Source organism: Bos indicus, chromosome 7 (genome assembly GCF_029378745.1).
Source record: "Bos indicus isolate NIAB-ARS_2022 breed Sahiwal x Tharparkar chromosome 7, NIAB-ARS_B.indTharparkar_mat_pri_1.0, whole genome shotgun sequence".
Taxonomy (NCBI): domain Eukaryota; kingdom Metazoa; phylum Chordata; class Mammalia; order Artiodactyla; family Bovidae; genus Bos; species Bos indicus.
Window position 1 is genome coordinate 57,144,767 of NC_091766.1, and position 27,909 is coordinate 57,172,675.

Consider the following 27,909-nt stretch of genomic DNA (forward strand, 5'->3'; position numbering starts at 1 on the left):
GAATTTGGGAGGAGTGTTTTTATCTTTTTTAAATGGATATGACAGCTTTTATAACCACGTCTCCCTGAATATTAAACTCTACATGAATAATAGCTCAGGGCTCCTTTGTCAATAACTTGATATAGTTGATCAGTTTCTGGTAAGATCAGCATGTAGTTATTCCATTTAAGATGATAAAAAACGGACATTATGCAGTCACACTACCTAATTCGTACCCTTTCTTTATACCTCAGTGCATCCTACCCAGTTGCATGTCTCTTTCTTGAGTTAGAAAGAATATTAATAGCATCTTTCTCAAGTACTATTCCCATTGGTGTACTTTCTCTGTTCTTGGCTCAAGTCTCAGGAAGTAGATCATTACTTAGAGAAGCTTGTGACTCTCAATCCCAGCTGCCCTCCTGTTCTTTCCTCTGTAGGACAGCCCATGTACTCTCGTGAACATGGTGCTGCTGCATCTGAGCGACTTCAGTTGGGGACACCGCCTCCTCTGTTGGCAGCTCGTTTGGTGCCACCTCGAAACCTCATGGGATCCTCCATTGGGTACCATACCTCAGTCTCCAGCCCCACCCCTCTGGTCCCAGGTAAGCTTTGCTACAGATGGCCATCCACCTCTGATCTTTTGTACCATAAACTGGCCAACCTAAGAGGTGACCTGGTATCCTGATCTGCTCTCACAGATTCCCATTAAAGCTCCCAGGTGGTTTTGTTTTCTGTTTCTGTGCTCCTTTGGTTTGTCCCTAGTGCCCCTAGATGATTAGGCCTCCTATGTGTCTGTCATCTCCGGTGTCCTTTGTATTTACTTTCTGTGCCTCAGTAACTAAGGTCATGCAGTTCCTTGAACTAGTTTTTAATCCAGCAGATAGGAACAGTATCTACTTGAATGTTTTCTAATCAGTTATATGTTACAAGAAAAGCTAGGTTAATTTTTTTCTAAAACAAAACAAAACGTGGTTTTTTGCTGATCATGGATGAACATGTGTTTTTTCCCCTCTGCCCCTGTTGTATGGAATGACTGTGTATAATGATTTCTTGAAAACTCTTCCCTCCTATTGACATTTTTGAAGATACGTGGAGTGCTTTGAGGGTGTCTCATGAGGTTTTTAACATTTTTCACTTTGCCTTTAGATCTCAGTTCATCATAATTAACTAAAGGACCTTCAGTTTTCTTGGGGTTCTGTGTGGTCCCAGGAATTATTAGAACAAGGCTATTTGATTATATATCTTCTTTAAAACTTTTTGCAGCCTTAATGTAGGAGATTTTTCTGTCAGGAGTACCAAATTGTATTAATCACTGGAAACTTTTTAATTATAATTTGCTGATCTTATACTCTGAATTACAGAACTGATTGGCTAGTAATAAAAATGTAAAAGGTACCTTGTCTTGTAGCTAAAATCTAATATGAGCCACAAAGGAATTTTTCCGTTAAGAAAAAAAAGAGCTGCAAGGATTTATAAATGCATTTGAGAGAATGTCTTCACTCCATCTTAACCTTTCTTTGATTCTGTGTAGGATGCAGAGGATGTTTTGGAGATGAACACTTTCAGAATGCTTTTTCAATGCTTATAAAATATTTATTTAACATTAGAATTTTAGAAATTAAATTTTTAGTAATTTCCCTGGTGGTCCATTGGTTCAGACTACATGCTTCCACAGCAGGAGCTTGGGGTCCATCCCTGGTTTGGAAATTAGGATCCCGCATGCTGTGCAGAGAGTGGCCAAAAAAAACCCAATTAAATATTCAGTTGTAGAGAAAATATAGAGAAGATGATAAAAATGTGTTGATGAGGCAGGTGGTAGTAAGATAATGATTACATTTGTAAATATAAAATTTAGCTTATTTAGCTGTTTGAAATACAACATTTAAAATATATTTTACATATGAAATTGACTCTTTTCTCTAGTTTAAAGTGCAAATAGCCAGGGACTTCCCCAGCTGTCCACTGGTTACGATTTCTGCACTCCTTATGCAGTGGGTATGGGTTTGATCCCAGTTGGGGAACCAAGAGTCCACATGCTGTGTAGTGTGGCCAAAAAAAAAAATGCAGATAACCAAGTTAATAGATTTATTGTTTCTCTTTTAATTAAAAGAATACCTAGAAAGTGGTGAGACATGAGTACAGAGGAAACTCAGTCTTTTGTATATGGTGTTTGTATATGTGAACATTTCTATTAAAAATGTGCAGTGAAGTTTTAATTATGTGATTATTATAGAGGACAAAAATGACATTAGGTAAATGAATCCAGAAACATATCCATAATTCAGAATGGATTTGCATGTCTGTATTTTGTGACTGGATTTACTCTTAATTCAAAGAGAAATACATGTGGGTTGATATAATTTTATTTGTTGAAGAAAATACATTTTTGTGGTTATTTTATAATAAATTGTTTACTCTTGATTTTTACGTGTTCTGTTGTTTTGTTTTCCCTCAGATACCTATGAACCTGATGGTTATAATCCAGAAGCTCCTAGTATTACCAGTTCTGGTAGATCTCAATATAGACAGTTTTTTTCAAGAACGCAGACACAGCGCCCAAACTTGATTGGCCTAACATCTGGAGATATGGATGCAAATCCAAGAGGTGATACTGCCTTTAACTTTTTGTCATACTAAATGTCATTTGGGCATGGCATTTCTGACCTCACTGAGGTCTAAAAATTCTTTATCTCTGAAGGATATTATGTAATGATCTCTCATAAATGTTTTTGAATATCTATATCCAAATATTACTTTAAAGCTTTAAGCAGAATATATTTATTTTTAAGTAAAAGTAATACTAATGTTGACTAATTGCTCTTTTTGTAGGACTTTAGGCTATTCTAGGCACTGTGCTGGATGTTAGATGTAGAAAGAGGACATGATCCCTCTTCCTCCAGGAATAAAATCATTTAATGGCCTACTTTGTATTTTAAGAGCTATGCTTCGTACTAATAACACAGAACTTAAAACACTGTAATAAAATTATTCTTTGACTGTTGTTAGTGTTCATGATTATAACCGTATGTTAGGACCTTTATAAAGTATAGCCACAAATCTTAAAAGATTAAATGCAAGTATTGCTTTTAATATGGGTTAATATCTCCACTCAAAACAAATTTGGTTAAAGAGTTTGATGAGATTCCGGTTTCTTATTATAGTCAGATTTCTGGTATTTAATTTCAGTTTGAATGATTGGCCATGGGCCATCCTGATAATATTTTCCAGATTTACTTATCTGGTAGACATTTTCCTGTTCTTACCTACTTATCCTGATTCTGTTTACTATTCTTTACTTCCATTAATAGTACTATTGCCACTACAGGTAAACTCTACAAGACTAAACCAAATGCTTTTTAATACATTATTATCTCTCGTATTTCTTACCACCAACTCTTAAATGAGGTACTATTAATATTTTTACTCTTCTTTTTACAGTTAAAGACACTCAGGCCAACTAAGAGAGGCTAGATTAATTAGCTCATTAATCTAATTCCAAAGAATAGGCTCTTTCTTTCTGTGCTATAAGGCATATATTGTTACCAAATTAGTGGGAAGATCATGGGTTTCAGCCCCACAGTTGTTATTCTTTGCTATTAATTTTACTTTTGGTGGAGTTGCTAAAAGTCATGAAGAATACTCAGAATGTAACGTGTAGTTTTGCGTCGGTATTTGCTTTTTTTGTTCAGCATACCTCTTTCCACTGACAACCTGTTGTAAGGTCAGTGTGTTAATACAGTGTTGGGTTGGTGAAAGTTAATATATTATGGAAAATCCCAAACAAACTTTATGACCAACCCAATATTTTATTAGTCCTAACTATTGTGAATGAAATGTGTTAATTTATAATACTAGCTTTGAATTTTCCTTTCAGCTTTTAAGTTTGAATAATTTTGAAGCTACAAATCAGAAGTGCGATAAGCACCTAGATACTTTGACTTAGATTCACCAGTTGTTAAGGTTTTATCAGCTTTGGGCATGAATGCTCACTTGTGTGCACTCCTCTCTCCTTCCTTCCCTCTCCCTTTACATTTTTTTTCTTGAATCACTTGAAAGTAAATTTTGGAGATTAGTCTACATCTGAGAAAAAGACATAGTACTATATAATCACAATATTGCCACATATAAGAAAATCGTAATTTCATAGTAATATCCTATCCATGTGAACCTCTTATTGAATCATATAAGAAGATAAATATTCCACTCTGTTTATGGTCTAATAAATTTGATCACTTACCTAGAGCAGTAATTGTTTAGCTTTCTGTTGTAAAGTAAATAATTTGTAGAGTGGTACTTTGGCATCAGGTTAAGTATCTCATTCTCCAACACTGTTAAACTGATTTTTTTTCCCCTTTCCATTTATGATCCTAGCTTGACTCAGTCATTAGAGTTGGCTAGGACTTTTTAAACATATATATTGTATCTTTAAAAAAGGAGGAAAGGGAGGCAATTGATAATTTATTCTTACTGTTAAACATTTCTGAAAAGGAAGTGGTAGTATTAGGTACTATTCACAGTGATTTTTAACTTTTGGACTAAATATTTTAATCATTTGAAATTCCCCAAATATAATGCATTGCCAGTAATGTTAATTTTTGTTTTCAACAGCTGCTAACATTGTCATCCAGACTGAACCACCGGTTCCTGTTTCAATTAATAGTAACATAACCCGAGTAGTTCTTGAACCTGATAGCCGGAAAAGAGCTATGAGTGGTTTGGAAGGGCCACTCACGAAGAAACCTTGGTTGGGAAAGTAAGAGAATTTGCCTATTAGTAACATCTAATTGATGTTTTTGGCTTTTTGCTTGCATTAGTAAATTTGTAGAATTGAGTTGTCATTAATATTAATTTTCATTCTATGTGTATCAAAGCTAAGGTTCCCAGAGGCATCATTAGTATGTCTTATATATTAAAAAGTCAACAGAATATTGATAACAGATATTAATAATTTCTAGGCCTAGCCCAGTTTTATAATTATTGAGACATCAGTCTTTCTTTGCACCTGTTCTCTTCTTATGTAATAAGGATAATGTGAAAGTTACCTACTAATATCTGAAGGATGTTAAGTGCTTATAAAAGACAGTTGAATAAATATAAACTTATATTCTTTGCTGATTATCTCTTGCCTAGGGCATAATGTAGGAGATTATTCAGATCTGTTAATATTCCTTTCAGACAAGGGAATAACAATCAGAGTAAACCAGGATTCTTGAGAAAGAATCAGTATACAAACACCAAATTAGAAGTCAAGAAAATCCCTCAGGAATTGAACAACATTACCAAGCTCAACGAACACTTCAGCAAATTTGGAACTATTGTTAATATCCAGGTAGGTGTGGCTATGTTGGTGACAGAATCCGTATATATAATGTAGTTTTTAAGGATTTATTTCTTTTTGGCTGCACTGGGTCTCCATTGCTGTGTGGGGCTTTCTCTTGTTGTGTAGGTCTCTTTGTTGCGGTGTGCAGGTTTCTCCTTGTGGTGGCTTCTCTTGTTGTGAAGCACAGGCTCTAGGTACATGGGCTTCAATAGTTGTGGCACCTGGGCTTAATAGTTATGGTACATGGGGTTAGTTGGTCTGTGGCATATGGGATCTTACTGGACCAGGAATCGAACTTGTGTTCCCTGCATTGGCAGGCAGATTCTTAACCACTAGACCATAATGTATCTTTGGAAACAGCTCACTTTTGCTTAAGCAAATCAGTGATTAGTTTGATCATCTCTGCTATGTGTTTTAAATCCCACCATGTATTTGTATGCCCAACTTTACGTTGAAATTGTGCTGAATTTGTCCTCTGAATGCATTTGGTTTCTTTCTGAAACTCTTCCTGAAAGACATTGGGCTGGTTATTGTATCTTTGTTCATAGTTTTATGTCTGGACAAATGACTTTTTTTACCAGCTTTAGTATTCTAACTAGGTAGTGAGATTTTTGGTAGTTTCTAAGATTGTATTTTTGTCTACTGAACTGGCTTTTGTGAAATATTAATTGATTAAACATGGTTCTAATTGTGAGAATTTTAGATACTAAAATTTAACATCAGGTAAATCATAGCTTTTATATTTTGCTATGTGCTTGCGAAGTTTTTGAATTTACCAATTTGGTGGTTGAGTGTTTTGCTGTAATTGAGGGTAATAAGTAGAAGATGTGTTTAAATTGGTATTTCAGTCAGTTTACTTAGTGTTGCCATCAAATCAAAATATAGTTTACCTATCTCTTAACTACCTTTTTTCTCTTAAATTGTTCTAGGTCATTATTCTTTATGGCATTTAGAAAAAATAGGTAGCTTAATGTAGATGAGTATATTAGTCGGCTTGGGTTGCTATAATAAATACCATAGCCTGGAACCCAAGGTACTAGCCTATATGGATCTTGGTTTGCAGATGGCACCTTCTTGCTGTGTGTTTACGTGTTGGAAGGAGAGGGAGGGTAAGAGACAGAGAGATCTCTTCCTGTAAATTCACTCGTCCTGTCTGATTAGGGTCCTGTCCCTTAGATACCATTTAACCTTGTTTACTTCCTAAAAGCCCTGTGTCCAGAGGCAGTCACACTGGGGGTTAGGGCTTCAATGTATGAGTTTAGTGAGGACATAATTCAGTCCATAGCAGTAGGCCATAATTTATATAAACACTATTCTCTGGGGAAATTTACTTTTTTTTTTTTTTTTAATAGAAACAATGCTATGGTAAGGCTCTTTCTGGATAAACTTTTTTTTCTTTTAATGACACATTGCTGAAATTAAGGAAATTTTAAAACTTTTTATTTGAACAGCCAAATTGATACTCCCAAATGCAATTTATGAGGCCTCATCAAAACTATAATACAGATCCATTAAAAATTTTTAGACCAGTTTCATAAGTGAAAAATCGTACTTACTTGAATTTGCTTTGTTTTTATTCCTACGTAGACTCTAATTTATATACACCATTTGCAATACTTTTGCATTTACCTATCCACTGTCTTTGCTCATTTTTTTAAGTGAAGGCAGTATAATAATGCTTTTCCAAACCTTTGCTTGTTATATATATTAAAATTACTTTTTCATTTTGTCATTTGTTTTGTTTTTGGCTTGTTTGGACTGACAGTGGTTTAAGATTTTATTTGGTCAAATCTGCTGTTTGTCTTTATGGTCCTGCATTTATAGATGTGTTGTAAAAAGGCTTTCCAGACCTTCAGAGTATACAGATATTCACTTCTTCTCCCTGGGTTTTTGTGGGTTGTTTTGTTTGTTTATTGTAAAACATTTTCTGTCTCTGAAGTTTATTTGGATGTAAGATATCAGGAAGGAATTATTATATCTTTTCTCAAGTGGTTATGTAACATCACTAGGATTATTTATTAAATGATCTAGTATTCGTTCATATATAATATTGAAATACATATGTTACCTTATAAGAGATAACTATCTTTATTTACATATACTTCACAATGGATTTCAGCAGGCTGTTTTCTGCTTTTGAATTCTTTATCAGTAATTTATATATTTACTTGCCTATCATCACTCATTTCTGTGTTTTGTTGTTGCTATTGTTTTTTCTTATAGGTTGCTTTTAAGGGAGATCCAGAAGCAGCCCTCATCCAATATCTTACTAATGAAGAGGCCAGAAAAGCCATTTCTAGTACTGAAGCAGTTCTAAACAACCGATTCATTCGAGTCCTATGGCACAGGGAAAATAATGAGCAACCAGCACTACAGTCTCCAACACAGCTACTCCTGCAGCAACAACAAACACTTAGTCATCTGTCACAGCAGCACCATCACCTGCCACAGCACCTTCATCAGCAGCAGGTGCTGGTGGCCCAGTCTCCTCCCTCATCAGTACATGGAGGGATTCAGAAGGTAATCTGGGGTTCACAGGGAATTAAAGGTCCTTTTGGCCTATCCTCTAGATCATTGTTTCTCAATTTGTTGTCTTTGGTCTTCTACATCAGAGCCAGCCAGTTTGGTTTGTAGGCCAGCAGCATCTGATCTCCTAGGAGCTTATTAGACATGTAATTTTGGGCTTCACCTCAACTTACTGAATGGGTAGGGCTCAGTAATCTGTTTTAATAGGCTGTCCATATGATTTTTAGGTACCTTGAAGTTTGAGAAGCACTGTGCTAGAATCACATACCTGGGTGCACATTTTTGGGTCTTACCTTCTCACATCTACAGAGTCAGTCTCTAGGTACAAGGCCCATAAATCTTCATGTTTAAGAAATACCATCTTCTCAACACTCAGTTACAATAACCATCCACCACTGAACAACCTTGAATCTAGAACAACTTCTTTGTTTTGTGTTAGAATCAATCACTCTTATACCCACCCTCTTGTCCTATTTTTTCTCATATAGAAATATTCTGTTTCTTTGAAAACTGAAATGGGAGCCCAGGAGACTGGGATTTTGTCTGTTTTATTTGTTCTATCCCTGGTGCCTAAAACAAGGCCTGGCACATAGTGCTCTAAACATATTTGAATGAATAGATGAACGAAGGAAAGAGCAAATCACCCTGCAGTAGAACTATTCAGACATTGATGATATTGATAATCTCCTAGGCATTCTTTTGTTTGAATTAAATATACTCAGAATAAGAAGCATGTTCCTTAACAGAACCTAGTATTAACTCCATTCACCATCCTGTTTATTTGCAGTTAAGTTTTCATTTCTTTTGTCTCTGTCCCATTTCATGTTAGGTCCTGAAGGTAAAGGCTTTCCCTAGGTGTTGGCTAAATGGTGTATAAAAGTAATACAGTCACCTCTGTGATCCATTAGACCCCGTGCTGTTAATGCAGCCTGAGATTGTATTATGTTTTTAGGGTGGTCTTATCACAGTTACTCCTATTAAACTGTCAAAACCCATAAGTCTTTCAGCATTACATAATTGAAGGGATCATTGAAAAATTACTAATTTTATTTGTGAGTACATACACATATATTTGCATTATGTTGTGATATATTTCAGACATCCAAAAGAGTATGGATAATAACAGTCATTTATATGTCTCCCTCTTCACTTAAAAAAAAAACCTTATAAATAATAGAAGCACTCTACCTTCACATTCCTGTGTCTTCCTCCCCAGGGTAATCAGTCCTAAATTTGTATCATTCCTAGGCATTTAAAAAACTTCTGCCACAAATGTATTTATTTTGTATATGCAGATAATGAGCAAACCGCAGACATCAGGGGCATATGTTCTTAATAAAGTTCCTGTGAAACATCGTCTTGGACATGCCAGTGGTAACCAGAGTGATGCAGCACACTTGTTGAATCAGTCAGGTGGTGCTGGAGATGATTGCCAGGTATATATTTCTGTGAACCTTTGCATATATTTAGAATTGGAGTTGTTCAGTGACACAAAGAAATTAACAGATTGATTATCACCCAGATTTGTAATGTCTTCGTTCTTCAATCAAGATAGTTGTGACATCTAATTTTAAATTTGGCTGGTCAACTTCCCTAAATTTCAGTGATTGAGCCAGAAATTTGCTAAATTTTCTTTCCCTATTCAAAGCTAAGTGGGAATTTGAGAATTTTAGCCATTTATTAATAGATGTCTTTATTAATCCATTTCTTTAATCATTTGTCATGTTTAATTAACATCATGAAGGGGATTCAGTCATAATCAATTGAAAAGTCAAATTTTGAAATACGATTTTAACTAGTTTCCTTTGCTTTTGAAAATATATCTATATGGCTACTCTCTAGAATGGTGATTGTTTTTTCCCAAGAGAGCTAGGAAAACTAAAAAAGAACAAGTGGGGATAGCTTTCCTAGATATTAAAAACACTGTGAAGTCTGTACAACTCAAACAATTTGATACTGGCACATGAGAGAGCACTAAAACAAAATCTGAGACTGAGATTTATAGACTTAAGAATAGGGATATATAACCTCCAATTAAAATAAATTTATATTAAAAAAAAGAATAGGGATATATTATATGCTAACACATTATCTGAGATCAGCGGGGAATGTATGGGCTTTTGGTGAATGGTATTAGGATGACTGTATAGCCTGATTGGAAAAAAAAATTAGGTCCATTTTTAAAATTACCTAATAAACCAGGGTAATTTCTACAAGGATCTGAAATTTATATGCTGACAGAGATGCTAAATGGTACAACCCCCTTGAAATTTGGCATTGTCTATGTATTATGCTTTAAAATTATGTATGCATTTACTCTAAACCAATAATCCTCCTCTAAGAACTATGCCAAAGATGTACTTGTCAAACTATGGAAAGACATATGAGCAAGACTAGGAAACATAGACTCTTTTCAATAGTGAAAGACTGCAAACAGTCCAAATATCAATCAGTAGGCAATAGGTTACTAAAAATGTAGTACATCCACCCAAATGCATATGTGTACTTTGCAGAGGAATGAGGAGTATCTTTATATATACCATGAGGTGATTATCAGGATACGTTAAGTAAAAGAAATAAAATGCAACAAAAAATGTAGTCAGCCATTGTTAGAAAGTAGGGGCAGTGAACACATGTAAGTATTTGTTTATAACAGAAAAAAAGAACAAAAAGTAATCCATGTAATTTAAATCTTGGTGGTTACGGCAAGGATAGAGGAAACTAGACAACTTTAAAAACCTCCAGAACATCTCTCAATTCTGTCCACTAAAAAGGTCTGGAAACAATAACCCAGCCTGATTGGTAATGACCCTGACACTACCGTCCCCAGCATTGAAAGGAACCAGGGATCCTTGAAGAAATGTCTGTTCCCAAATCTGGGGCTGACAGTGTTCCAGATGAGCCCTAGAATATTTTGTCAAACCAGAAAGCAAAGAATTTGTCAAAGATCACTAGCGTCCTTTCAGAGAGTGAAAAAGTGTCATTAAGACTCTAGAACTCTTCACCAATTTAAAGGAAATTCAGAGGTCAGAGAAACATGTTAAAGGATACCATAGAATCCTGTGGTGAATACAACAGGATGAGTGACCTGGTCTCTTCAACAAGTAATTTACAATGATATGGACGGACTTCCCTGGTGGTCCAGTGGCTAAGACGTCACACTTCCAGTGCAGGGGGCCCAGGTTTGATCCAAGGTCAAGGAACTAGATTCCATGTGCTGCAACTAAGACCCAGTGGAGCCAAATAAATGTTTTTCTTTATTAAAGCAAAAATATGGAGAGGGAAACAGAATTAGAGGAGACTTTAAAGAAATATAACCAATTATACTATATGGACTTTGAGTTCAGTTCAGTTCAGTTGCTCAGTCGTGGCTGACACTTTGCGACCCCATGAACCACAGCACACCAGGCTTCCCTGTCGATCGCCAACTCCGGGAGTTCACTCAAACTCATGTCCATTGAGTCGGTGATGCCATCCAGCCGTCTCATCCTCTGTTATCCCCTTCTCCTCCTGGACTTTGCTAAGTCACTTCAGTCGTGTCCGACTCTGTGCGACCCCATAGACGGCAGCCCACCAGGCTTCCCCGTCCCTGGGATTCTCCAGGCAAGAACACTGGAGTGGGTTGCCATTTCCTTCTCCAATGCATGAAAGTGAAAAGTGAAAGTGAAGCCACTCAGTAGTATCTGACTCCAGCGACCCCATGGACTGCAGCCTATACCGTCCATGGGATTCTCCAGGCAAAAGTACTGGAGTGGGGTGCTATTGCCTTCTCCGTCCTGGACTTTAGTACATCCTAATTCAAATATGGGAAAATGTTTTGAAAATTATAATGTAATCTGGAGTTGTAAATATTTAATGGTTTTAAAGAATTGTTACCATTTTAGTGTGATGATCGTATTGTGGTTTTATGTAAAAAAGAAAGGATTCCTTATCTTTTAGAGATAAACTGAAATACAAGGACTTCCCTGGCAGTTCAGTGGTTAAGACTCCACGTGTCAAATGCAGGGGGCATGAGTTTGACCCCCCCCTTCAGGGAACTAAGATCCCATGTACCTCATGGTGAAGCCAAAAAAAAAAAACAAAAAACCACAGATAAAATAATATGTGGTGTTTGTTATGAGGATATTGTTGGGGATTTAAATATAACAATGTTATTTTACATAAAATAATGTAAATTGATCATTGCTGCTTGGTGATGGATGCATCATTTTATATATATATATATATATGATTTTGTACTTCTGTTTATTTAAAAAAAATCATCAATACTAAAAGATGGGAAAACAAAAACAATCACAGTTTTTGAAGTCACACAGTGCTGACTGACTCTTAATAGCTGTGTTAGATAATTGACAAGCATTGGTTTCCCTTTCAATAAACTCAGTTGCTGTGGGGATTAAAAAATTTTGTGTTGGTAAAACACAAAAGAAAATAAGTGCTCAGTAAATTATAGCTATTGGTATTTTTATTTTGATAAATAATAATGACATGAACATCATCTGTGCAGATTTCTACAGTATTTCAGTTTCCTATGTATTTAAAATAGTTTAATTTTTAGAGCAATTAAATGTTTGATTGAGAGAAGTTTTGTATTTGTATACATGTATGCATGTATACATGATTGAATTTTCTACAAATTTCTTAGTATTAAGTGTTTATAATTTCTTAGTATTATACACATTTATCTGTGTCCCTTATATGATATATTCAAAGTTAATTTAAAAATAAGAGTGGAGTATGTTAGGGAAAACTTGACCAGAGAGATTATAGTATAGTATGTTGCCCTGCTATGCCTTAAAGAGGGGAAGATTGTCTGGAGTCATCTGTTCATAAAGGAATCTAAATAGCAAGATAAGCAGAGTAAAGGCGGACACCATTTTGCTTGTAGCATTAGATATGTGAGCTGGCTACTTGTCTTATGGTTGGTTGTAATATTTGCAAAGAACCTTACTTCTTAGGAGGGTTTGCAATTATTAGAAACATGGGTTTTTATTTGACACTTGTGGAAGATAGCTTAATGACATTAGCCACCCAACCCCCACCAAAGACCTCCACAAACACATCTTTAGTTGAGCAAGTTGAATTTATTATTCAGTGAGAAAGTATACACAGCGAAACCATGGGACCTGTCACTTAGAGGGTGTTAGCATGGGCTGCCATCTGTGGGGTCACACAGAATCGGACACGACTGAAGCAACTTAGCAGCAGCAGCAGCAGCAGCAGCAGCATGGGCTTATTTTAGCATTGGCTGTGTTAGGTAATTTGGGGGAAGGTTAAAAGAAAGAGTAGTAATGCTATGATCAGATTTCCTAAGAAGTTTACCTAGAAGGAGGGAAGACCAGAATTAGGCCAAAACTGTATTTGGTAAAGAAGCTGTAGTCATTCATATTAGCCAGGGTAGAGTTTAGTCATTTTATGGTTTGGGTAGTATTTACAGGTTTTTTTGTGTTTAGTCATGGAATGATTTTATTTTTGCCTTGATCACCATGATCCACAAGAGTGGCCTTGTCTGAAGTTCATGTTTAACAAGGGAACACTGAGGCCCAGCTCTGAGTGGCAGTCTGGCTCCTAGATGTCAGAAGTAGTTGTTCTTTTTCTCCCAATTAAAAAAATATAAAGAAAAGAAAATTTTCTTTATATTCAGGAATGCAACATTATTGCTAAAAAGGTTTTGTATTTGAATGATAATTGAGTTTATATATAAAGAACTTGTTTCATAAATGGAGTTTTAAAATGTAAAAATAGCCAAAACTTTACTCCTTAAAAAAATTTATGCAGTCTTTTTAAAAAATTATTTTAGGGCATTGCTAAGATTTAATCATATTTGTGTTTCCTAGATATTTCCAACTCCAGGCCATCCAAAAATGATTTATAGCTCCACAAACTTAAAGACACCTTCAAAACTTTGTTCAGGATCAAAATCTCATGATGTCCAAGAAGTTCTTAAAAAGAAGCAGGTAACAATCTTGATTTTTCCTCTCCTCAAAAGGAAAGGATCTATTCTTAAGTGATTGTATTAATAATTTGAACAATTCAGTGTTGTTATGGAACTACTATAATGTTTATTTAACTGCTGCTTGATGCATTGTATACTTGAAAAATGTTTTGCAGTTAGTTGCCTTAGTACCTACATCAAGCACAAGGAAAGAATTTTTTTTTTCTATATAAAAATTAAAGACACTGAGTGAGTTGACCTTTTTTTTCTTTTTTTCCTGCAAGGGAGAGAAAAGGGCGAGAAACATATTTTTGTTTCATTATTTTCTCTTAATTTCTGTCTGGCTTTGTACACTAGATAAAGTTTCACATGAAGTATAACAATTATCATTTTAGATTTAAACTCACATAGTTTTTCAAATAAAATAGATGTTTATATATATATTATCTAAGTATAATTAAAGATTTAATTAACAGAGGGGTCAGAGACAACATTTTCCAGATAGATTTTGCTATAATTTCTAACGTAGAGCTGCATCTCACATTTTTAGACTTTAAACTTCAAAAATAAGGATTTGACTTATTACATGGGGAGGTGAAAACAGCTCTTGTTTTTCTTTGTGTATGCATTCAGGTCTTTTAAGTGAATAAACCTCATAGATACTGCTAATTTGTGTTCAGTATTTGAAATGTTAAAGTACAATTAAATTTAAAAAACCTTTAAAATAGGTTTAAAGGTTTCATATCTGGTCAGCTATTTTTTGATTAGGAGGAAGGGCTGTCTTGTGTAAGGGATGACTCATGGGAGATGAGTTGAGATTATAGTAGCCTTATGTATCATTGGCAAACTTCTAAGGAAAAAATTAGTAATGAGAAACTTACCTGTCCATACAGGAAGCAATGAAGCTACAACAAGATATGAGGAAAAAGAGGCAAGAAATGTTAGAGAAACAAATAGAATGCCAAAAGGTAAGACAAACATTCATTATTTGCTAGCTGGAATTGATGTACAGAATGAATTTTCCAAAGATACTCCCCCCAAAATCTTCAAGGTTATTTGTATTAGAATTTACTAAGCATAGTTTTACTTTTTTTTGTTTATTTTATAGATGTTAATATCCAAGCTAGAAAAAAACAAAAACATGAAACCAGAAGAGAGAGCAAATATAATGAAGACTTTGAAAGAGCTTGGAGAAAAGATCTCACAATTGAAAGATGAGTTAAAAACATCTTCTGCAGTCTCCACACCATCTAAAGTAAAGACAAAAACAGAGGTAATTGCATTTTTCTTTCAGTATAGGCTTATTGAACATTTGTGGTGTGCTTGGCAACTTTGAAAGTACAGTGGAACCTTAAGTGACTAGTGTGAGACACTAGCAACAATTTTTTTTTAATATTTCTGTAAATGCTATGTACTCCCTTTGAAAGAAATGATACTACCCAGTTTGAACAAAGATATATTTTTAACTGAAATGTTTTTGTTCTTCATGCTGAGGATGTAACTGCTAGAGTGATGACAAGCAAAGAGACATTTCCTCTTTTCATCAATTCTTTCCATAATTCTTCAATTACATTGTAATACAGCTATCTTTTTTAATAGTCCGAAGATAGCATTGACTTTAGTATGGGTAAAAATATGGCTTTTTATTGAAAACAATAGTCAAAAGTTCTAGATCTATTTAAGTCTAATTTTGTTAATTTCTATTTGTTTCCTTACTGTAGGAGAATGTTTGCTTTTACACTGAGGTTCTATCATTATTCTACAGGTCTGTAGTAGGATTTTAGGTAAATCTGCAGCCCTTTGAGAACTAGAGGGCTTCCCTGGTGGCTCAGATGGTAAAGTGTCTGCCTGCAATGCGGGAGATCTGGGTTCAATCCCTGGGTCAGGAAGATCCCTTGGAGAAAGAAATGGCAACCCACTCTAATACTCTTGCCTGGAAAATTCCATGGACTGAGGAGCCTGGTAGGCTGCAGTCCATGGGGTCGCAAAAAGTTGGACATGACGGAGCGACTTCACTTGAGAACTGGGAATAAATTTGTCACATATATAGAATGTAAATTTTTATATACAGCATTATATTGCATTTGAAATGGTGGTTTTCTTTTTTTTTTTTTTTTGGTTTTCTGTTAGTAAAAGAATGTGAATTGTTTCTTTAAGATTATATTTTACACATTGTCAACTATATAATCCAATAAAATTTTGTTTAAAATATTAACTTATGATTAAAAAAAGACTGCTTTTGCTTTTAAAATATGTAATAAAAATGTTATTTTTAATTGAAGCTTCCCCAATTATGGAAAGAACATTTAATTATAGAAATTTAAGAGAATATGGGGGAAGAAAATCTCTCAAAGTCACACCAGCTAAAGACTGATAATTTGTTCCTTTAAAAAAGAAAAAGAGTGGCAATAGTTATAGGGTTCAGATCTGAAAGCAATGATTATAACTGTTATATTTGTATTATTAGTGAATTTTTACCATATAATTTATTTTATACCATTGTGTTTCAGTTATGATGCTTTATTATGTGATAATCATTCTCAACTCCCTCATCTCAGATGACTGTTTCCAGTGTCTGATTTTTAGGCCATCTTAAGCATATTGTAATACTACTTGCTTATTAAGCAGTAATACTTTTTATTGTTATTACTGATAACATTATACTCTACATGTTTTCAATATTATATCTGTCAAGCTTACTTTCCTTAAAACACCAGAAGAGATTTCATGCTTTCACATTTACCCAGAAGAGATCTGTGTCATTCTAAAAGTTTAATATTCTGAACAAGATTTTGTAAGTTGTCTAAAAAATACATTTTTACTCTTAAATTTTCCACAGGCCCAAAAAGAACTATTAGATACTGAACTGGACCTTCACAAGAGGCTATCCTCAGGAGAAGACACAACAGAGTTACGGAAAAAACTCAATCAGTTACAGGTTGAGGTGAGATTAAGAGGAATTACCTATTACAGTTAACATCTCAAAAAATAGTTTCCCTCTCTTTTCCAAGGTTTAGTCTGACATTGTATATTATATTCTGTCTTTTGTTATTCAGGCTGCACGATTAGGTATTTTACCTGTGGGTCGAGGAAAGACCATGTCCTCTCAAGGTCGAGGGAGAGGCCGAGGCCGTGGAGGGAGAGGAAGGGGTTCACTAAATCACATGGTGGTGGACCACCGCCCCAAAGCACTCACAGTTGGGGGCTTCATGGAGGAGGAGAAAGATGACTTACTTCAGCATTTTTCAGTAAGTTTTTAAAGTACTAAATGCTAACTATAAAATCATTGTATTCAGCATTTCCTTGCTGCCTTCTGGATAAATGTCAAATGTTTTATAGATTAGAAAATTAAATTGTAAAGTCATGGATATTAGCACATTCCTGTTAATATATTTGAAGGTCAAGAAGTACCTCATGCTATATTCCATAATATTTCACATAAATGCATTTGTAGTGACAAAAGTTGCTCCAAAGGTGTATTTGATTTTTGCTTTAGGGTTTATTACATCTTTTACCAGGTGTTTACATGGCTTACCAGGTATCAATCAATGAAAATAGTCTGGGATGGAGATGAAATCCAAAGGAAAAATTTGTTAGGAGAAGTGTCATGCTTAGTTAAATTCTGTATACAGCTATGACCACTTTTAGACAAACATTTGAATAAATATTTGCCACAGGTAAATGTTTCTTTTATTTTGCATATATTCTCTTTCTAACCATTCATTAATTCATTCAGTAAATATTTTCTGAGTGTTTTTTGTGCTAGAGCATTTTCATATTTCATGCATGAAATAAAGTATGTATAAAATCCCACGTGTAAAGATGGGAAAAGTGAAGCTTAAAAAAGTCAACTGAGATCATACAGGACCAAGGTGATAATACACAGTTTACTATTAACATCCAAAATCCCTATTCCTCAAACAACTTTTTTGAGAGAAAACATTTTCAGCCCTAACGGTGGTGAAGGAAATCTTACACAGCAAGACTTCACAGTATAGTTTCATTAGTTTGATGCCCATTAACCTTGTTTTGCCCTGGCCATTGGAGAATGCTAGCTTGTTATAAAATGTCCAGATTTGAGAGCCATCTTGGCTGTAGCCTGTGTACACTCGAGCCAGTTCTTTCACTAGTCTGACTATTATTTTTTTTGCAAAGTGGAAGATTGTCTTTAAGAGACTTCTTCTAGGAGTAAAGAAGGTAACAGGTGGAGGAGCACTGTACATGTGCAGGGTGTTCTTCTGGAGCCCAGGTGAACGTTGATTTTTGTCCTTCAGTGTCGATTATATAACATTTGAATCTCCTTGCCAAATAGTTGGGCGTTTAGATCCATGGCCAGCTCTGCTGAGGTGACATTAGATAATATAAAGCAGAATTTTCATAAATTTGGCTCTGCAGAAAGTTTTCGTTAAAAAAGGAGGTTATCTTGTGAGGTAGGAAGCTGCTTTGCTCTATCCTGAGGGTTACTGGAGATGTATATGTAAATGTTAAGTTTTAACCCAGAAGTCATGCTCAATTGGCTCTCTGCCCTTCTCATAAGTAGAGTCATTACAGAGTATTTATAATAACCAACTTTTACATACATACATTTTTTAAGTCTGAAATAGAACACTCTGTGCATTATGGGACATGTCCAGACGTTTGGGGAAGGAGCAAAGAAAGCCAAGGCACACGAGGCAACTTAAAGAACGAGACACTACTGTTAGTTTTGATGGTGTTTTGTAGTTTGTTTTTTGTTTTGACAGGGTGATATCAGACAGTCTTGAGTGCTAGAAAAAACTCTGATAAGAGGTACTTGGGCAGTATAGTGTGCTTTCTTTGAAAAAAAAAAAAAAATACAGAAATACATATGCCTGAGACGTTATTGAAAGTAGATTTGACAGACTGACAGGGCAGCTCTTCTTTGATATTTCATATCTCACAAAGGCTAAAGTAAAATGTATGTTTTCAGTATCCTTTCAGTCCTTAATGATTGTGAAAAGCTCATGAGTGGCTATATCTGAATGAAAAGATGGTTGATGGGTTTTAGTGAAGCTATGTTGAACTGTGTCTATTTGGTTTTTTTCTTAACATTATATTTCTGAGATTTATTCATGTTATTACATGTAACAGTAGTTGGCTATTTTTATTTCTGTATAGTTTTCAGTTGTATAAATATACCACAATTTACTTTTCCGTTCTCCTATTGATAGGTATTTGGATTATTTCCATTTCATTTTTATGAACAGTGTTGCAATGAACATTGTTTTAGATGTCTTTTAATATATGTATATATTTCTGTTGATGTAGATGAAACTATTGAGTAAACTGCATCAATTTTATTAGTTTAGATTCCCATCAGTGTTGTATGAGAGTTCCTGACTTGAACTTAAAGATGTTAAAATACATCTTTATTCTACTTATTAATCTTATTTGTTGCAAGTTAGGTAGTGGGAGTTTTATATTCTTAGTTCCTGGCTACATGAAAATTAAATTTCTCCTCTTCCTTCAATAATATTAATAGAAATATAATACATTTAATGCCTTAAAATTCTTTCTGGAGGATAGAACTACTGCCTTCTTTGGAAAGCAACCCAGTTAATACAGATTAAAATTTTTATATTGCTTTTTCTTGCTAGTAAAAGCAACATATCTTTATTTTAAAATGGAAATAACAAAAGTCTAAGAACTTAATAGTGAACAGTGACCTCAATTGATTAGACTGTATTATAGAATTGAACTTTGCTAAGAGATTAGAACTTAAATGTTCTAGCCCCCTCCTTCAACCGCCTCCCTAAGGGCTAAATTTGTGAGATATGAATGTGTTCCTCAAAGGAGGAAGGGTATCTTTTCCCAGTGTTTCAAATCGTCACATTGTACACTTTAAATATCTTACAGTTTTGTCAGTTATACTTCAGTAAAACTGGAAAGAATTTAAATAATATAGGAATGAACAGAATACTGATAAAGTCTCTATAATTGGTCATATTATATGTTAAAGGATAGAGTAAGGGATGTCTATTACACAAATTAGGAGCTTCCCTGGTGGTTTGGTGCTAAAGAATTCGCCTGCCTGCCAATGCAGGAGATGCAGGTTCGATTCCTGGGTCGGGAAGATCTGGATCATTCTGGAAACAGAAATGGAAACCCACTCCATTCCATGGACAGTGGAGACTGGCTGTCTGCAGTCCATGGAGTTGCAAAAGAGTCAGACATGACTTAGTGACTGAATAATAACAACAACAAATCAACAAATTACACAAGTTGCCTTGATTTCAAGATTTATTAAGATATAATTGACATATAACACTGTATTATTTTCAGATGTACAACATAATGATTTGATATACATATATGATTACTAAAATTAGTTAGCATCTGTCGTCACCTCACATGAGAAAAAATTTTTTCCTAGTGATAAGAACTTTTAATATCTACTCACTTAGTAACTACCTAATTTTGAAAAGATGGTAAATGTAAACATTTTGACTCATGGGACATACTAAAATGAGTAATTCTGATATTCATTTTAATATGTCCCACGGGTTTTTTGTTTTCTCTTATTGAAATTTGATGGGGAAGGAAAAAAATGTTTTGTTTTGTTTTCTTTTCTTTTCTTTTTTTAAATTTTATTTATTTATTTGGCTGCTCTGGGTCTTAGTTGTAGCATGTGGGATCTAGCTCCCTGACCAGGGATCGAACCTGGGCCCCCTGCACTGGGAGCTCAGAGTCTTAGCCATTAGACCACCAGGGAAGTCCCGGAAAAAAATGTTTAGATGGTAGTAACAAGAAATACATTTGAAACTGAGTAATTTTACCCTGAGGTAGGTAGGATAGTGTTTGACTTTCCAGGTGGCTCAGTGGTAAAGAATCTGCCTACCAGTGCAGGAGACACAGGAGATCTGGGTTTGATCCCTGGTCAGGAAGATCCCCTACTCCAGTATTCTTGCCTGGAAAATTCCATGGACAGAGAAGCCTGACTGGCTACAGTCCATGAGACTGCAGAGTTGGACACAATTGAGCACGCTTGCAGAAGCAAACAAAAGCAAAACCGCAGGATCGTGTTTAGCATTTGTGGGATGCACAGATGTGCCATGGAGTGTTTGTCGTCGTATAGCATTTCAGGAGAGGAAGTGGAAACAGTTTATCAGATATGGATTGGGATAGAAGGGATGTCATGAGATGAATAGATGATTTTTAAATTATTTACATTAAAAAAAAATAATAAATTACATTTGTAGGATTGTACTCTAAATTTGTAATTATCAATGTGAAAGGTCAGTAATCATATTAAGGCAGTATTTGTTGTCCTCATCGTGATTTTTCTAAGTAGAATGACTGTATATAATTCATCTTCCAAACCAAGACAAATCTTAAAATTTATGTGGCATCAGCATTAATTATGGATTATCCTGGGAAAGCCAGACATGTTTTTCTAATTAAAAAGAACATCGCTTTTTCTAGCTCTCATTGGAGGTTATTTGTAGATCCATTTTAACAGATTTTTTTCCCTTCAAATAATCATTAAACTTTTTTTTTTTTTTTTTGCTTTTTCCATGATCCAGCGGATGTTGGCAATTTGATCTCTGGTTCCTCTGCCTTTATTCAGCTTTATATCTTAAATATATGTGTATCTGTGTCAACAGGTAGATAGGCAATTACTTTATTATTTACATTGAAGAAGTTGTACTTCATAATATTTAAGCTCTGAAATTGGACTATTTAGATATGAACACCTGTCTTATTGACTGAGCTGTGCAATCTTGTGCCAGATTAAACTTTTAATAGCACACAATTTGAAGAAATCATTAGTAAATGTGAGAACAAACTCTTGTGTTCTAAAATCTATTTTAGCCTGCAAACCAAGGGTCAAAATTCAAAGACCGTCGGCTACAAATATCATGGCACAAGGCCAAGGTGCCTTCTGTATCCACTGAGACTGAGGAAGAAGAAGTCAAGGAGGAGGTAAATTTAACAACTGAAAATAAAAGAGTTGAATTAGATTGTTTTCCAGTTATATGCTTTTCTTGACATTAAAGTAAATAAATTTTAAAATACATAATGAGTTTTTTCATGCATGTGATTAACACTAGTCTAGAAGTTTATTAAAGAGTCAGGACAGGTGCAGAAATGAAAAAGCTCTTTTGGGGATTATTTTCTGTTGTAGGAGAAACTATTCTTTCTTTAAAATTTGCATTTATTTTGGCTTTATTGGGGCTCTGGACATTTTTATTTTGGTAAATAAAGATGTGGATTAAGGGAACAGTTAAATTGTATCTGGTTGTTTTAGTTTTCACTTATTCAAGTTCCATAAGTAATAGATTTGAGTTTCTTATTTTCTATGTATAGTTCATTAAAGTGAGAGTGTAAAGAAGTTGGACATAAGAGGAAAGAATAGCAAAACCATGGACTTAAATATATAAATATTAAACAGCTTCTTAAAACAATGGGGACTAATATTGCTTTTTTACTCCTATATTTCTAGTTAGTTTCTTAAAGTAGACACTTTAGGGAGCATTGCTTGCAAGTTGTTCCTCTTTCATTGTAATTTTGATTTTAAAAGATAGCAAGCATTTATGGCTGATCAAGAGTTTTCCTGACCAAATGGGTAATTAATCAGCTTCTTAAAACAATGGGAACTAATATTGCTTTTTTACCCCTATATTTCTAGTTAGTTTATTAAAGTAGACACTTTAGGGAGCATTGCAAGTTATTCCTCATTCGTTGTAATTTTGGTTTTAAAAGATAGCAAGCATTTATGGCTGATCAAGAGTTTTCCTGACCAAATGGGTAATTTTACCTACAGCAGAAAATTTTACACAAGCAGAAACTTTTCCTTTGTTAAGAACAGAAAAATCTTGGTATTTTGGGAATGTCTGTAGATACTTTGTAATGTTTATAAGATTTTAGATTTTTATGGTAGATTTAGAATATCAGTGTCATAGGAAAGTTATATTCTTCCCTCACAAATAATTGGCTCTTAGAGGAAAAACTCTGGAGAAGGCGATGGCACCCCACTCCAGTACTCATGCCAGGAAAATCCCATGGACGGAGGAGCCTGGTGGGCTGCAGTCCACAGGGTCGCACAGAGTCGGACACGACTGAGCGACTTCACTTTCACTTTTCACTTTCCTGCATTGGAGGAGGAAATGTCAACCCACTCCAGTGTTCTTGCCTGGAGAATCCCAGGGACGGGGAGCCTGGTGGGCTGCCGTCTATGGGGTCGCACAGAGTCAGACACGACTGAATCGACTTAGCAGCAGCAGCAGCAGAGGAAAAATTCAGAAGTTCAGGTGGTTATTTATTTTTCTCACTTTTAAGATAATAGAATAAAATTAATCAAAAACGTGTCATAGATACCACCCCCAACTCAACATTTATATGTTTTTTAATTTTCCTGATGATATTAGAATGGAAGTCTTCTCCTATTAAACTAACAAAATTAACAAGGGAGACAAATATATATATATATATATGTATTTTTTTTTTAATAACATTTTTAGTTTTTCTTGCCCCTAAAAATACTTGGGCTTCCCTGGTGGCTCAGATGGTAAAGCATCTGCCTGCAATGTGGAAGACCCAGGTTCAATCCCTGGGTTGGGAAGATCCCCTGGAGAAGGAAATGGCAGCCCACTCCAGTACTCTTGCCTGGAAAATCCCACGGACAGAGGAGCCTAGTAGGCTACTGTCCATGGGGTCGCAAAGAGTCAGACACACTGAATGACTTTACTTACTTACTTACTAAAGATACTCTATGAGTTTATCACTTGTAAATCCAGTCTGGGCATTGTATACTAGTCTGTTTGTTCTTCGGCCTAAAAAGTATTCTACTTAGTTTTCTTGTGCCACTGAGCAGATTTTACCCTCTTTTTTTTCAGGAAACAGAAACCTCGGATTTGTTTTTGCATGATGACGACGACGAAGACGAAGATGAATATGAGTCTCGTTCGTGGCGAAGATGAAATCTGATGCGACTTGTATAATTTTTAGGAATATTGTTTAGAAGAACAACTTTTTAAAATTATTTAAAGAAGTCAATGAGCCAAAAAAAAATGTTTTTTTTTATTTTTCTTTTCAACACAGTAGGTGTAAGGACAGCAAGTTTGCTATTTAAATACATCTCATAACTGTTCATGATATTAAAGCACCAAAGGCCTAGTGACTTTTACACAGTTGTGAAGATCCACAGGAATGACATGGATAATCTCTAGAGCCTTATTTTCCACACCACCTGTTTTTGTTTCTATTGGTGTTGGATTATGATGTAAATGACAGGGTGTTCAGAAATTTTATTTTGGATTATAATCTGCTGATAAAATTTCATTAAATGTCAAATCGCCTGGAATCTCTTAACTCTCAGCTATTATGGATGGGTCGTCAGACAGTAGGAGATACTTGTAATTAAAATACCCTTTGGCTTTCAAGAGTTGTCTTGGAAGAAAAGTAAATTTACTTTTTTTTTTATTGAGGTGGAGCCCGACTTATATTCAGTCTAAATTTGGGGGGGATTTAATATGCAGCAGTGAGTACTATTTTAGTGTTAATCATAACTGTTCTTCAGTGCTAGGCAGGCTCTGTGGTATTTCCATTCTGTCATCACATTAACTCTTCTGAACTTCTGCTACTGAGTTTTAGTTTGCTTTGAAATTATCAAGCATTGGTTCAGTTGTGTTTTGTTTTTTTTTTTTTTATGTTTTCAGACTATAAAAAAGGCTTTTATCTGTTGCCCCTTTCTCATCCCCATATCCCCATTTTCTTTCTTCTGTCTTTTTATTAATAGCCTGACTTACCCATTACTGAGATAAGTGATTCTTTGGGGCCATCAAAAGTCAGTCCCCAATAAAAAGTTTAAACCAGCACCTTGATAAATAAGTGATATTTTGATGAGAATGATGGAAGGATTTGTGGGGAGAGTCACCAGCTTTTTTTTTAAGCTTCACTTCAGTTAATAGTTATGCAAAAGGGTTTAAAAGTGTCTGAAATGCTTTTCCTAAATTTAAACCATGATGGTGAGGTGACTGGGGGTAGGTTGGGGGTGGGATGGGGTAGGCGGATGGTTATGCTAGTAATAAATGGGAGTCATAACTTGACTTTGATCAGATGACCTTATATTTTCATAATTTTGTAGCTTGTTGCTATTCATGAACATAAGCATCTTTCAGTAGACAGTTTCCTTCACTGTGTGCATTTTTACTGTACACTGTATAGAGTAGAGTATCTGTTAAGTAAAATATATCTGTAAATTTATGTCCTTGTGTTCTGAATGTTAGATGGAAAAGCAGAGGAGCAACACTACACTGTATTGACCCCTGGGGAAATAAAATTATTAATGTAAATAGGATATCACTTTTTCAAGGATATACACATCTATGTTTTTATAATATGTGTGGTGTGAAAATTTGAAACCTTCTGTTGGCTTCAGAAGGTTCTTGGTGATCACCATGTCAAGGATTTTGTTTCCTGAGGTAAAGACTTTCTCACAGTAGAAACTATTCACTAAGAAATTTAAAACCATCAGGACTCTAGATTTTTTTGGCTATGAGAAATTAAATCCCACATGCTGATTATCTTTCCTCTTCTGTATATTTTCCTGGAATGATGTGTCAAACCAGGATCATTTTTAAGTTTTTATGTAATTTTCCCTTCATAATGGACTTCCTCTTTCTAGGTTATTACTATATTTCTGATAACACAAAGCTTATAAGAGAAGGAAAACATCACAATGGGGTACTAGAATAAGCAATCTTGCTCCTTCTTCCTCCATCATCTCTAATGAAATTTTCTTAATGTCTGTGGCTCAGTCAGTATATATTTTGAAAGATTCATTGTGGTGAATATTTTGAGTCCTGACAGTTTAAACGTGATAGAGGGAACAAAGGATTTATATATTTTTTGTACAAAGTTTTTTCTTAAACTGTATAATTTTGTAAATAATTTGTTTGGTTTTTTTTGTGTACTAAAACTACCAGCGTATAGATTTCAATAAGAATTGTTGTATTTTTGTATTTGGAAACTGAAAATTACAGTAAATTAATGGAGCTGTAAGAAAATTTTCAGTAGACTGACAGTTCAGCAGAATGAGATTCCTTTTCATATGATTTTTTTTTAACCTAAAATTGACATCTTATTACACTCTCAGTACAGACAGAGTTAAGGATTTGTTTGATTTTTAGTTCTTGGGGGAGATGGGGTGAAAGAGAAGGATGTTAAAGTGAAGAATAAATAGACACTTTTTCCAGTAAGTTTTTAAGCCCTTTAAAACTTAGTTTTTGATACACCTTAAATAGGACTAAAATGCTTTCAAAATGTCATTTCTAATGTTTGACTCTCAAAAATAATTCAAAATATGCATTGAATATTGGAAAATTTAAGGTTAGCATAAACTAGTTGAATGTATGTATGTTTTCCTTTAGGGCTGAGGTCCCAAACCATTAGAATTTCTCTTAAAAGCGAGTAAACATGATTTGTTTTCTTGGCATCTTCACTTACAGAAATAACACATACCATCTGAGGCAAATTCTGTTCTTTTGAATGTGTATGACATCTTTCTAAGTAGCTATTAAGCAATAACAACCACCAACCTGGCTTGGTCAACTTGGTTTTACTAGTGGCTTACTGCCCAGGCTTAAAAAGGTAACCCCGGGGAATGTAGAATTTCCCTCAGTTTCTTCATGTTGTAACATTGAGAAAATATTGTCACTAGCTAAGGTGATAAATTGGAAAATGTCTTGTGGGTGGAAAAAGAAAGGTCCATGGTATGGATCATTATTTAAAAAAAAAAAAAAAGAAAAAAATCATGTGAAAAGGAATAGTGGTTCCTCTTGATGTATAGTATGCCTGTATTATAGTTTTTACAAAATTGTGAACTTGTGTAATAGTATAATAGGAGATATTGTTGAATTTCTAACTGTTTATACATTTAAATTCATATATGTAATGTTTGTTTTATCAATTACAATCTGAATTTCTAAGAAGCATGTTGACTTTTGCAATAAAGATGCAATATGGAATGGTTCACAATTGGGAAAAAAGAAAGAAAAAAACTAAAAGTTACAAATTTAAAAGAATTTGCAAAATTTATGAACCATTCCAAAAATTATAACAATCACCAAAAGAGCTGTAATTCTGGCTTGTTCTGGAAAGAAAGAAAATGTGTGTGTATGCTTGCTCGAGTGAGAATGAATGAGTGATGGATATGTATGTGTGTTTTATGTTGAGTTCATGTACATGGGAGAATGTCACTCAATCTGAATTTGGGTACCAAAATCACTGGCTATTAAATATTCAGTAGAATAACTCCTTTGATAGGTAGAGTGGTCTTGCAAACAAAAGGGAAGGGCATTAAAGTGTTACAAGTAAACTTGATAGCGTAGTTCTCTGTTCATGAATGGGTCTTGGTATCCCAGATAAAAGCACAAACTATTTTATAAAAGCAGTTATTTTAGTATTATCTTGAGGATATTCAAGATGCCAACAAACAGTAGGAAGGATATTTCCCATAAGCACAATAGAGAGAAAAGAAAGAACACCTTGAATTTACAGTATAGTAATTGTGATGGCTATTTAGTGAGGAATAACAAGAGAAGGAGTGGTCTTAATCAAGAGGACTGGGTGGTGATGGGAAAAGGAAGTATATCGCTTGGGCTCCCATTTTCTTATTTTAAAAACTGCTTTTTGTATACAGTTCCCTCCAAATGTTTATTCATTGTCCAAGAAGAGTCGTTCTTCAAATCTCAGTTTATACAGGAAAATACTAAAGAATGGGAGTAAATTTCATTTTCCTTCTTTTCAAATAAACAGTTTTATCCATATTTTATGAATTAAGTAGCAAATAAGCTGTGTTGCCATTTGTTTTGAATAGATTATAATTTATCCAGTATATGTTTATGGTAAACACTAGTCTGAGGCTTTTGGGAGAGGGCAAGCATAATTCTGAACATAGTTAAATTTGTTTAATAGTAACAAGTCAAACATTTTACTAAAATGGAGCTCTCATTAAATTACTGGCTTTATTTGAAGTTTTTACTAATTTCGATGTAAATTATTCTAAAGCCAAGGATACATTTTGAATTGCAAACCCCATTGTAGTATCTAGGCTGGGTCTAGTTATGTTCCAATAAAGATGAGTGTGTATGTCAGCCCATGGGATCATTTTAAGATGCGCCAGGTTTGC

At 34.6% G+C, this 27,909-nt stretch overlaps 1 protein-coding gene across 4 annotated transcripts in view; it reads left to right on the forward strand.

The window, feature by feature from the left end:
• RBM27 (RNA binding motif protein 27) overlaps positions 1 to 27,556 on the forward strand; it is a 61,527-nt gene extending 33,971 nt beyond the window's left edge. For 2 of the 4 annotated variants that reach the window (XM_019965172.2, XM_019965173.2), the window contains exons 9-21: positions 417 to 581; positions 2,435 to 2,584; positions 4,588 to 4,732; positions 5,155 to 5,308; positions 7,523 to 7,819; positions 9,121 to 9,261; positions 13,663 to 13,782; positions 14,654 to 14,728; positions 14,869 to 15,033; positions 16,600 to 16,704; positions 16,817 to 17,008; positions 21,591 to 21,701; positions 23,615 to 27,556. In XM_019965172.2, coding sequence (XP_019820731.1) covers positions 417 to 581; positions 2,435 to 2,584; positions 4,588 to 4,732; positions 5,155 to 5,308; positions 7,523 to 7,819; positions 9,121 to 9,261; positions 13,663 to 13,782; positions 14,654 to 14,728; positions 14,869 to 15,033; positions 16,600 to 16,704; positions 16,817 to 17,008; positions 21,591 to 21,701; positions 23,615 to 23,698 — 1,904 coding nt within the window. In that variant the 3' untranslated portion in view covers positions 23,699 to 27,556. The remainder of the gene's footprint in view (positions 1 to 416; positions 582 to 2,434; positions 2,585 to 4,587; positions 4,733 to 5,154; positions 5,309 to 7,522; positions 7,820 to 9,120; positions 9,262 to 13,662; positions 13,783 to 14,653; positions 14,729 to 14,868; positions 15,034 to 16,599; positions 16,705 to 16,816; positions 17,009 to 21,590; positions 21,702 to 23,614) is intronic. The other 2 variants (XM_070793748.1, XM_070793749.1) reach the window with 1 other exon arrangement.
• Positions 27,557 to 27,909: the final 353 nt, after the last annotated feature.